General features: G+C 41.4%; 1 protein-coding gene across 4 annotated transcripts in view; it reads right to left on the bottom strand.

The window, feature by feature from the left end:
• Positions 1 to 13,356, bottom strand: part of ankfn1b (ankyrin repeat and fibronectin type III domain containing 1b) — a 135,552-nt gene that overhangs the window by 88,903 nt on the left and 33,293 nt on the right. For all 4 annotated transcript variants that reach the window (XM_084342852.1, XM_084342851.1, XM_084342849.1 and 1 more), the window contains one exon: positions 11,476 to 11,708. In XM_084342852.1, the coding sequence (XP_084198978.1) occupies positions 11,476 to 11,708 (233 nt within the window). The remainder of the gene's footprint in view (positions 1 to 11,475; positions 11,709 to 13,356) is intronic.

The following is a 13,356-nucleotide window of genomic DNA, read 5'->3' as shown; positions in this document are numbered from 1 at the left end:
TGCTGCAGCACTGGACAGTATGAGAAAACTGATGTGTTTTTTGAGCATTAAAGCATGTAAACCTATTCTAGTATTAACCCAAAACAAACAAACCTGACTTTAACAGGTAAATAAGTATATATCCTGAAGGTCCGTGGTGAGAACAAAGCATTGGTCTCAGAATGATACAGAAATATTCGACAGTAACAGATCAAGGGGCAAGTGAAGTCCAACTTCAAACAGGCACCCTCTGCTGATGCTTTACTGAACACAACCTCCAAAGATGGGTGGGAGTGCGCTCAAATGGCTCCGGGGGTCTAAGTCTGCGAGCTCATAGGCATGTGAAATGCCTTCACATAGCCAGTGTGTGAGCCTCTGTTTGGAAAAGGGCTTGCCAAGAGCCCCATCGCCATAACAGACGAACAGCTGCTGAGTGGCTGCGTGTGCTATAGAGCACACATAGGACACGAACGCTGCAATACCTCCAATCACTCACTGGAAAAGCTATGGAGGAAAAGTTGAAATAACAAGTTACATCAGATTTCTATTTGATGTAGCAGCAATAAACATGGTTTCTTGGATTAAACGTATTCACAGTGTAATCATTAAAGTTTCAGATGTACGTATAAATCTACATCGTTGTTTGAAATAGGGCTCCTGTCCTGAGAACGCTTTGATTCAGCCTCTGCAATATCACACCCTGCATGAAGCATTTAAGGAGAAAATGATCAAACACCAGGACAATGGTGAGGTGAGAGACTGTCACCCAGGTCATCACCACCTAAAGCCAGAGAGACAAAGTTGGACATATTTCCCAAAAATGGATATTGAGCAACAATCATGTTGGCATTAAAGTTGCAATATGTAAGGATTTTAATTGACAACATTCAACATTATCAGCAGAATGTGAGGAAATAACAGTTTTGATGTTGCCCGTCACAGTCCAAAGCTCCTGTGCTGGCGGTGTAGGCACCAACACTCCCTGCTGCGCCGAGCTCCCAGTCATGACTGCTAGCTGCATGGCTAACTGAGCTAACTAGCTAATGGTAGCTACAGTTAGCAGTTATTCTGGTCTGATGTGCTGCCCCCTATTGGTTTGGAGTATGAATGAGTATGAATGAAGGTGGCTGGTTCTTAGATTCTGCACCTTTAATTTGACTGTGATTGGGTTTTGTATTGTAATAAATGTTATTGTTCTACTGGATGCAAGCGCTCGTATTTACAGCATGCTCACGCGTGCTTGCATATTTGTCTGCATAATTGTTAAGAGTGATAAACACTGGTAATGTTATTGCATGTAAAGGAATGTTTTTAGTGAGTGGTGTTAGTTCTATGTGTGCAGAAATTAGCTAATTGATACATCTGAATTTAACATCTCATAACATTTTGAGATGAATGTTTTTTTTTGCATGGTCCTTGTTTAAAAAAGACTCCTCAAAGAACAATAAAGTTCATTATCCCATGTCTGGTGAAACCGCTCCCTGTAGTCACAGCACTGCTGCAGCAGGAGGACGACGATCACAGAAGGACTGCACATCCTGGATGGTAAAGTAAATTCATGCAAATTTCAGTGCATTTCTCTGCAGGGGAGAGTGGTCAAGCCTGTCAAAGGGTGAAGCCAGGGTAAACAGAGCAAGAAGAATTCAAAGCTAGTAAGTACAGCGTGTAATTCCACTGCCCCAAATATGTCCTGTGGTCTGATTTCTTCTCTGAAACAGTCAACGTGGAGAGTAGAAGTAGAGGGAAAGGAGAGGAGATTATTATACATCATCATTAGTGAACTACTGACTCCACAGTAATCCTCTGCAAGAGCTCCCATGTCAGTAAAAACCAAACCCGAGCCCCTTACTGCAGGGAGAAAAGATGCAGAGTGGAGAAAGAAGAGGGGAGAGAGAGTGATAGGGAGCAAGAAAGGGAGACAGATCAGGAGAGGAAAAATTCTGAATCTACATAGTTAATGAACACCATTTCACTGGTAACCATCGGCAACCAAAGTGGCTGCAGAAAACATTCCCATGCCATTCTTGGTCTGTTTTGGGTGAGCGTGTGTGTGTGTGTGTGTGTGTGTGTGTGTGTGTGTGTGTGTGAGAGCGCGCACGTGTGTCAAAGAGAGGTCTCGCCAAACAAGAACATTCAAATGAGTGGTATTTTTCTCCCTGTTTTGTACGTGAAATAACCGGACTGCGGTTCTCCTCTCCGGCCAAACTCACAGCCATTAAAGCCGAGCTGCACAGAGCTGCAGGCTCTCAGAAACACAGCGAGACAGAACAGAGAGGATGGAAAATAGTGCACTGCAAAGAGAGGGAGAGGATGGCTGACAAACGGTGATGGATTATGTGCGATGATGTGAGTTGTGTGTATGGGTATTCGAGTGTGTAACAAAAAAGCCAACCGTAACCAAGCTAACCATAAATGCACCTTTCCCAGCCAGACCATTAGGGTCGTGCATTTTTCTGAACCTAACTCCAAGTTTGAACTACAACAACTTTCACCACTGCCTTTGGTGCCCTAAATTAACTTTAGCCACTGATGTAGTTGATGAAAAATGATGTGTTGAAATCAGTTTACATCAAGAGACACTCCGCAAAATCCTATTTGAGTGTGGTCGTCTTTGTTTGTTTATTCACATTAATCACTTTTACAGCATTACTCATACATTTCATCCATCTTACGTCTATATTACTGAGGAGGGCCACAGAAAAAGATGGACAAAAGCTTATGAGCCAGACTCAAAGCTGTGACTTCATTACTTTATGGGTAAAGTAGCCTGCTGAGCCACCAGTTCACAGCCGTGATTGTCAAACCCGGTGTTCAGCATAGGAATGCTGAGCAAACAAAAACACCACTGTTTTATTTTCACAAAGTAGCCAAAGGTCTGGCGTCTCTCTCCTGTTTTTTTTCGCCTGCTGCTGTGCATTCCAATAAAAGTCTCCATAGATAATGAATGTTAGTAGGCCGTCCGCAGCCAAACCTTGGCTCCGATGGCGGTTATGACTGTCCACTGTGGTGTCTGTGTGTTAGTCATCTCAGGATGAATGAGTCACCAGGGAGAAACCTCAAGCACCACCCAGGTAACAGTTCAGCCACACACACACATTCTCACACACAGCACTGAGATGAGCGAGGTGAGGGATTGTGAGGATGGACTCCTATTGTGTGGCATTATGCTGCCACCATGTGGCCAGTAGAAGATGGAACAGAGCTGGCTGAACCGAGGCGTGCAGCTGCAGTGAACACAGCTGAGAATATTATCCTGGGGTTTAGAATTAAATAACAACAATAAAAGTGAGTGACAGATCCATGTGCAAAACATTTAATACAGACCCAGGTGACAGAGTGTAGGCTGGTAAATGAGCTGCTACACTGAAATGAGTGTGCAAATTATCATTAAAGCACCTACATGCCCTCTCTACACCCTGACAGGAGCCCTCACTGATTTTGGCTGATTAGACCACTTAACTGGACTATGTGGGCGTGTACGCCTCCTGATTTTCCTGTCTTACAATTAGTGCAACTTCTACAACCACCATCCAAAAAAGCTGCAATCATTTGCAAACAAACTTTTTTACTGACAACGGCTTTCTGAAGTGTACCCAAGCCCATGGTAAAACGTCGAAAGTTCATTTTTGCATAACAATTTTCTTTTTCACTGGAGAAATATATTAAAACCATGATGTGACATTTGTTGTGGTGGGTACTAAACAATCAAAACAAAAATCAAATGTGCTTTTTGATAAAGATTTTGTGTAGTGTAGTGTAGTGTAGTAATGCCTATTTGCATGACAGCTGGATGACACAGGCCATTATATTATCTCAAACACAAAAGCACTCCAGGAAAGCACTGGACATAACGGATATTATACAAGAGACAAAGGTGGAGTTTAAGAGGAAGTGTTCAGATAGAAAAGTGCCAAAGGGGCTGCGTTTTCTGCCAGGCTCTTACTTTCTCACTTTATCAGCACAGACAGAGCACATTGTTTTCAATCCTCCATGCAGTCTTTACAACTGGTTGGGTTTTCATAATGGCAATTTGGAATTTTAGTTAAGCTTATTTACGTGTTATACACATTCTTTGTTGCAGAGGATAAGAGTGAGCTAAATGTTAATGAGAAAAATCCAAAGTAAAGCAGAGCTCATGTGCTGACCTTGAAAAGCTGAGTCTAGATGTAAGAGGGTACCAACACTGCTCCTGTATATATGAGCAAACTTCCTGTTTTACAAGGGAACACGTGCGGCTAATTCAGTGGCAGTTATACTGTACCGTAGTCTCCAGCACACCAATATCACAAATTAAATCTTTTCAAAGTGGGCATATCCATCTAAGCGGTGATCAAATTAGCACTGTGTCAAGCCAGCAGGGATACATAGACACTCAGTCCAGTGAAACTTTTCCAAAGTACTTTGGCACTTGTACTACGGAGTCAGTCGAGTTCATCAGGCTAATTAGGAGTGATTAGCCAAGCGACCACAGGACTATTTAAAGCCAAATCGGATGTCTTTCCTCTCCTCATTATCTTTATGGAGAATGAGAAAGATGCTGTAATTACAGACAGAGAGTTACTAAATGGGGCAGACTTGGAAAAATGAGAATGAAAGAGCAGGAGTAGACATAAATAAAGACAGTGAGGATAATATCACAGGTAGGAAAACAGCTTGGAGTAGTTCCCATCACTATGCTTTCCCATGACTACATGGGGCCCCATCAACAGGCTAATTACCCTCGTATTTACCGTGCTAATGTTGCTAAGGCCTTGAGGCATCCTGTTGTGACTGAGGCCATTGGAAGGCATGTCGAGAGAGTAGTGGAGCTCTCAAACTTTATCATCTGTCATTGCTGGACTTTTAGTGTGTACTTTATGGTGTCTGAGAGGTGGCTACTGTACAAAAACAATGATAAAGCTTGACAGGAACCCACCCACCCCGGACCCTTAGCTGAGATTATACCAGCATGTTGCTAGCAACAACCACTTCACCTTTTAATGACTGTAATCAGAGAATTAAGTGGCTGTGCACACAGAGGCCCTCCACTACACCACCCTGCTGTTATCCAACACCAACACTGATACACACTACTCTCTATAAGGATATTTATCAGAGTTGAGTGTCTATGTTATCATTACAATTTTAAGGGGTAGAAGTTCACAAATAAAAATCTAGCACTCATATTGTAGAAAGCATCTATTCTCCTTATAGAAGTATCTTTACGTGCACTGAGTGCTTCAAGGTCACTCAATGAGCATATACATAATTAATGCATGACAGAAAAAAAAGCAGTTGAAGGGTGGCATACTTAACATCTACACTTAAGAATAAGCTCTTCACCTTTTGTTCAAGCACAAGCTTAAAGCTTCTGCACAGAGCTTCCTGTAATGTGAAAGGTTTTCACATACAGTCAATCCTGCAGAGAATAAAAACCCCAGTCTGCAAGTTCATTCAGCTTTGTGCCACTTTCAACTCATATACGGTCAGTACCATCTTGGTCTATAACTAACACTCCCCGATAAAACTCTATACATCCACTCCCCTCTGGAAAGCTCACTAATGCCGAATACACAACATGTGCACGGCATCCTAAAACCAATAGAAAACAGGTGACTGGTGGAGACAGTGGAATATACAGCAGTTGACAAAGAACAAGTTTTGCAGGTGGCTGATGGACCAAACCAAAGTCCACTCAGTAGTTATTTCATGCCAACAAGACCCCATCTGAATGAATGGGTGGACAGCCATGAATTCACTTTAAAAAGCCACCAGAATAACCAGTGAAATCTGATAAGAACAACTTAAAAAGTTTGGTGATTTTGCCCCAAAATAAGGTTCAAAACCATTTTTTCCTGCAGGATATACTTCTATATTGCATGCAGAAGTTGTCACAACACACAAGTCTAATGTCTAATATTTGAACAACATCGGCTTTCTAGGCAATCCTGTGCATTAGCATGATAAACTCCTCTTACACGCTTATATAAAGTCCATCTGCACTGGTACTTAATCAGTTTAAATTGCTATGAAGCTCAACTGTGCGCTCGTGTCAGTGCAACAACATGATTGGCTGATATTTTTCCCTGTCCGGTTGTTATAAAGCAGACGAACTGATGTTTGGGAAAAGGGACAGAATATATGTCAAACAAAGACCATCTCTGGCATTACGGTCTAAATAGCTTTAACTCTATGTAATTGACTTCAATTTCTTATCCCTTTCATTCACTCAGGTTAGCTGCATCTTCATTTTCTAACCTCATCTCAGCACTGAAACAAACAATAATGATGAATGCTTCATGCACCTATTTTGTCAGACTCCATCTTTTGAGGTAGTCCATCGCAGTTCTCTGCTTTAAGCATAAGAAAACCATCCAATGTGATTCACATTTCACCATGAGGTTTAAATGCCATCTGAGGATATATCAGATGGTGGCTAAGCCGATGAAAACAAACCACAAGCCTTGTGATTCATCACAAAAACAACATTGCATCCAAAAACAGATGGGAAACAAACAACTTAACTGCTGTCAAACATAGATTCCATTTCAAACGGCAAAGATCCTTCACAAAGACACAGTATTTCCTTCTGTATTCTTGGATTTCAGAATAATTGAAGATATTTTGTGAACAGATGGCCAGGCTTGGTAGAGACCACTTTTTTTAATATAAACCAATTGCTTAACAGAAGCCTGAGTGCTGTTGATGGAAATCCTTGAATAGGTCCCCGCTGTCCCTACCTCAAGTGAATACTTTCCGTCAGAGAGGCAAATGTGCTGATTTAAAAACAGATCATGTGGTGAGATAGTCCTCAGAACTCACAGTACGGAGACACTTCCAAGCTCTCCATTAAAACCTCGCCAATGCCATTTCAATAACTGATCTCGGTATTTACGTAACATTTCTTTCATGTGTGTGATGTGTGCGTTTATGAATGATAATGTGTGAGTACACTCTGTGCCTGTGTTCAGACAGCATTAATGATTCCAAAGAGAGACAGAGCTGAACCACAGGGAACAGAGACATATCTCTTAAACCCATCCGGACGACCAAGAGCCTTTTGATCAAAGCAACGTGCTGAATATCATTTGCCTCGTTGGACAAAACTGAGCGCCACTGAGTTTCCTGCCAGTACAGTATAAAGAGGCCTGCGTGTGTGTGAGTACATATATACGTACATGATCTGTTTGATATTTGTATCGCAGTGTGTCCTGTGGGTTTGCAGTTAATCAGAAAATTGTTACAAACAACTACTGGTTTATGAATAAATGGAAGGAAAATTGACTCCCCTTGTTTGGTTTAATAGAGGAACGTTATGAGTCATCTTGTAAACAGAGACTGTGTCAGACAGGAGTGCTGCAAAATAGCAGGACCAAAACATTATGCAGCTACATCCATTCAATCAACAGCGATGATACGCTCTGTACTTTGATTGTGTGGTTACTCAGCTCCTTAGCATAGTACATGTGCGTGTCACACATTTGTACAGTAATAAAACTCACACACACACAAAGAGAGTAGAGAGGTAAACAGATTTTCACTTAGTCACTGACATTTAGGAAGTCATGTAAAATAAATCCAATATGATGAACCGCATGATGTCGTGAGATTACATTATGATTGATGAAAACTTTTGAATATATTTAGACGGTGAGATTCGTGACTGCGGTAGGTGGAGAATTATACTGTACGTCTTTAGCAACAGTCTAGACTTTTCTTTTTTTTAGAAAAATGGATACTTCCTTCATGTGTTATCTATCATTATCTCAAGATGCTTACAGGCGCGTAACGTTGACGTCACGTCAGCGCCCAGATGTCAAACCAATACTTCGGAGCAGATAAAAAACTCATCTCTGCTGTGTTTTGGTTTCTCTTATCTCCGTAGATTTATCTATGCTTCTCTCCTCTGCTGACACACTCGGAGAGACTTCATGGTGCATTCAGGTGCACGTCTTAAACTCTGAAATCTACATCGCTTTGTACGTCAAAAGGATGTGTGCGCTGTCAGAGACATCATGGATGTCATAAAAAATGTAAATGACAGCTGTCAGGGCATAGAAGTCTTTACGATAGCATAGCCGTCAGTGCTCAAGACTGAAGTCACATACATACAGATTGGTTAGACACAACTATTAGCCAATCCTATATTTTGACTATATGAACAGGCTACTTCTCATGTTTCCAGATACAGCAGTTCCCTGCAAATGTTATTAATGTTTTAGAGCAAGTTCATGTTCTTAGCTATCCTAGCTATGCACTTAAGCCCCCACTGTTAGTGCTTTGCTTTAACACAGGCAAGCTGAGCACAGGCAAGTTCAAGTATAAAGCCGCTGTCAGCTTGGTAAAGATTAAAGAAGCACTTGTAAAGTCACAGGCAGCTTCTTTTCTGCAGATTACACAGGGCAATGATTGCTATTTTAACCTAAGATGTGAAAGGAAAACAGCTTTATTGTGCTGCATGCTCCAGAACTAGAAAGGTTTGACCTTGAGCACAGAAGATACGCAGCGCTCTGAATGTGATACTTAAGAGGGAAACTTGCTGGCGAAGAAATGATACAGTTACGGTAGATAATTAACTTTCACAGTAATGCACAGTTTGGCAGCCGTACAAACACAAGGTAAATTCTCCCTTCCTCTTCTCTCCTTTTAGTTTTCTACACGTATAATCCCATACAAACTTTATACCTCCGTCTGCCCTTTCTTTACCAAGATTATAGTCTCTTTTCCTTTTCCACACAGCGATCAAACATCTGAACTCACAAACTGGGACATGTCGGTACAGCCTCTAAACACTACCTGGTCTCAGCAATGCAGTAAATTTAAATTGAATTTTCTGTCTTACAGCCGATGTATATTTAACACACACTGGCACACAGTTCTTCTCAACTCAGCAAGTGCTGCTGCATCACTGCTCTGACACTAAGCCACTGTTGCTCTGCTGTGTCACTGTCAGCCTGCAGAGTAACACGCCTCCGTGCCCAAACGTTGCAGCACAGCCCGCTGATTGTGCGAGCCAGCGGGCTGAGCTGAGTTGTTTTTGTCACTGTAATTTTCATGACAGTATAAGTGATGAGCAACAATGAGCCGCTCTAAATGTATTCTCCTTGCGTCCTTAAAAACAACAATGCCAACACTGCTGCTCTCATGCAGAGAGGAGACAAAGAATGGAGACCGACAGAGAGAAGACAGGCAGCATAAATGAATTGTCTGGAAGACACAAAAAAACAATCCCTGCAGAGGGAAAAAAACATACCCTTTGTTTTTCTCCCAAGTTAGAGAATGACACGTGTCCCTTATGGGAGGGTAGACTGAAAGAAATACACATAAGGAAACACACCTGTCTTATTACATCTGGCTGGACAAACTGCAGTCCCCATGGAGCTGAATGAAAGCGTTCACCAAATGTGAGAGTGTAAACTGTTGGATATGATGCAAAATTTTGATATCGTGACACTGACATTTTAATCAGAAGAGAAAAGATCTTCATTGACTGATTTCTTATGCCTAAAGAAATGTATCATTTTATACATATTTTTTTAATTTGTATAATTACCTCATTAATATGGTTAATAGTAAAAATTGCATGCAATTTATGCAAATAAAGCCCTAGTTTCCGTTTTGGTTGTGTGGATTTATTATATTTATGTTTTATTTATTTTGAATAATTAATATTTCTTCATGTTCCAATTACAATGTACGAATATTCTTATAAATTCAAACTTTATTGCTCTTTGAAAGGGTATACTTGCATTATTTTGCTATTATGTTATCACTGTCACAAAATTGAATGAAATGCTCTTAAAATGACGCTAAAAATTGTTTGTCATAATGTCTTCTTGGACAATATATCATCCAACAAAAGCAGTTATTGTGATAGGCTTACTTCTAATATAGTGTCTCTACAGTGCAAGAAAAAACTGTGTGACATCTCACCCTAAAACACATGCGGCAGGTCATCAGATCCAATGCTGTCCCCATTACACCAGAAGACTGTTCTGGTCAAGATGATGAACTGTGATAAAAGTCTGTATGATGAGCTTCTTTCAGGTCTTGTCAGTTCAGTGATGGATCTCGAGGCCTGACTTCGGTCTTTGATCATACCCACAAAGTGCTCCAATTTTACCCAAAGACGTCTGGTTGAAGGGCCCGTGATGAAAAATCAAGTCCTTTCGGGCGTTGACGTGTGAATTCCATTTAATCCAGATGATTCTTTCAACTACTGAACATGAGATCTCAAAAATGATTCCCTCATCAGAGCAATATGTCTTCTATCCATCCACATCCAGCACTATACAATAGAGAGAAACTTCTCCCACCAGACTGTCCCCCTACCTACAGTATGCTGGTGTCCCGTTGCACCTGTGACACCGGAGAATCAATTACAAAGCTCAGGCTGGTAATGAGGTTTCCAGTTACCTGATCCAGTGACCAAGGGACAATATAGAGGTCTTCAATCTTTAATGCATATTCACCAGGCCTGCTGTCCATGTGTGGCTTCACAGCCCCCCAAAACTGTGTTCTCCTTTAAAGTCAGTGTGTTTCTTCAGTCATGAAAACAGAGAGGTTGTTTAATTAAGTCGATGAAGATCTTTCTCTTCTGCTTAAAATTTCTTCCCAAAAACTACAAAGTGCCACTTTAAAAGATAGATTTCTATCTAGTCACCAGTAAGACAACTATTCTTGCGCAATTAGATAAAGTGTAGAGATCTAGGTGAGGGCACAACAGTTGTAGAGGCTGGAAACAAGCCGGTAGCTTTGCATAACTTGATTGACAATAATTTAATTGCTGAAACTGTATAGTTGGAGTGATAATAGCCATGTGTAATTACATCCTTTTTTCAGTGATATTAATTATATTAATTTGATGTAGCGTGTCTTTCCTGGTGTTCTCTCCCAGACTCTCCCTCGCCTCGACTGACTGGACTGGACTAACAGCAGCACACTAAATTTGGACACACTCCGCAGCCCTTGTCTTTATCAGCCATGCTTTGTTTACGAGTGTTTGTGTTGTTTCGATATCGTCCATGTACCATGGACTGCCTCCGTTTCATGTTAATGAGAGGCGTGAGAGCAGACTTTCCAAATATATTAAAAGATACTGGATTATTGTGTGATGTTATTCTTTGTCTGATAACTATCCCTTAAAGGACTCTCCCTCAGGATGCAGATGAGACTTATCGGGGAGCAAGCGGGCCAGACAAGGCCAAACCAAGTTGTCAAAAGAATATTAAAGATAAAGGGAAGTAAAAGAGATTGTGAGTAAAAATAACATACATGTGAAGTACAAGAACAAAGACAAAGAGAGTCACGCTGTTTCATTTGAGAGCTACTGCGAATGTCTGCATGATGGGATCACACTTCAAGCCACAGCCGAGGGTGATATTGTGCAATTCTGTGGTAACAGTGAACATGCAGTTCTGCCAAACTGTTTCAGAAAAGAAAAGTGTCTTAGGAGCCAAATCCATTCATCATCTTTGTTAAAAAAGAAGAAGAAAAGAAACGAGGGATCAAACTTACAAACTTTCTCTTCAGCTTGCCCTTGCTGCCGCGGGTTGGCTTTCCCTCCACTGCAGTTCCAGAGCTGAAGTCGGAGCCCATGTCCAGGTGGTCGTCTGCGGAGACGCTCTTGCGCAGGTAGGCCGCTCGCGCTCGGAAATGGGAAAAGGGCGACTGGGAGCGAGGGCGGGACTCGGTGCACCCGCCAGGCTCATCTTCGCCCTCCATGTCATCCTCCAAACGCCACAGCTCCCCTGGAGGAGGAGATGGATGGGAGCAACAAAAAGGACAAATGATTAGAATGGTAGGGTACAATCAGGAGGAGAACTGTGAAGGACAGAGAAGATTAGGGCACTGAAGGAGATGTATGACAGTGAGACAGACCAATAATGAATGTTTGTTTTAATAATACAATTACTGCAAACTCACTCCATAAATTGTCATCCACCGGAGGTGTTTATGAAATATTTCCTGAATGTAACCAAGCTTCCTTTTAAGGTGAAATATTTTATAGCCAAACATTATTCGCCGCCTGTCTCCTTAACAACTTGATTACGATTCCATACGCTCAATAAAAATGATGGCTCATGTAAAATACAAATTTGCAGCGACAGGGGTGTTTTTCTCCTGTTCTGACAGCTGAGCTTCCACAGTCGCACAGCAGAGATGAATGTGTGCTGTCAGCATGGCACTAATCACAGCCGACTTCCATCACTCTGCATCTGATGTTCATCAGACGTCCTTAGACCATTAATACTGATTCATGCTCACATATAATTCAAATACATAGCCATTATATGGGTTGATTTAAGCCATTACACGTTACATCCCATGACTACTAAGTAGTGATTAGCACTTTATTACATGAGTACTCAGTGCTCATGGGTCAGACTACAGCCGTCTTCAAGTCTTTGATTTTACCTTTACGTCTGTGAAGTTTTATGACTGCACCAAAATGAATGCGGGCCAGGTGTGAGGGGGCCACCACCCTAATTTTGGCCCCCTTGCTCGCACCAGGCCCATTTTTGATCTCTGCCTTTATTTTGTTCTCTATATAAAGTTTTGTGGCTGCATCTTGCCCAGTTGTGGTGCTATCATGCTGACAAGAATCTGTCCATAGACAGAGACGGACAGACAGACAGACATATAGACACCTGGCAGTGTTTATACTTAAGTACTCAAAACTGCTTCTATGTTAGTTTAAAGGTGTCTCCAGAACCACATTTTACCATGATGACACACACACAGACTCACAAGGTGAAAACGTTACCAGCCAACGGCGTCAACAAATTACAAAAAAAATTGTATTCAGTATTAAAATATCTGTCAATCAGTTTTGAGACAGCTATCAGGCTTGTCTTTCTCTAAAATAGGATCATAGATTGTAGTTAACATAGACAACTAGAATGGCACTCGGTAACGTGCCAAGGCCCAACAGTCGCCTTTACTTCAATGAAGCATAACCCAATATCAAACTTGATAGCCCTGTATCTCCCTAATTTTGAAACCATCCATAACTGCTAAAGACATTATGCTCGCCCTATCTCGCAATGTTAAAGAAAGTGATCTAAAAAAATTCCTTGATCCATCCCTTCATCCTGATCCGTGACAAAACTTTATGGGGTCTATTCTGGGCCTAACCAACCAACAGACCAACAGAAAACAAAGGGACATGGGTGAAAACATAACTAATGAATACAAAAAGTTCTGGTCTACTTAGTTTCAGACAGTGTCAAGTGTTTCTGAAGTTACTGTTCAGTTTTGTCTGACTTGTGTACTTCAAGATGCATTTATATTGAGCCTCGGAGCTGCCTTGTAATGACATACTTAATTAAACGACTCCAACAGCAGGTCCTTTTGCAGTGGCTGCTTTCCTCTGTGATTTTCAGAGTGTGAAATATT

This window comes from Pagrus pagrus (genome assembly GCF_965226575.1).
Source record: "Pagrus pagrus genome assembly, chromosome: 21".
Taxonomy (NCBI): Eukaryota; Metazoa; Chordata; class Actinopteri; order Spariformes; family Sparidae; genus Pagrus; species Pagrus pagrus.
The sequence above is the reverse complement of the archived record's forward strand: the minus strand, read 5'-3'. Positions and strand labels throughout refer to the sequence as shown.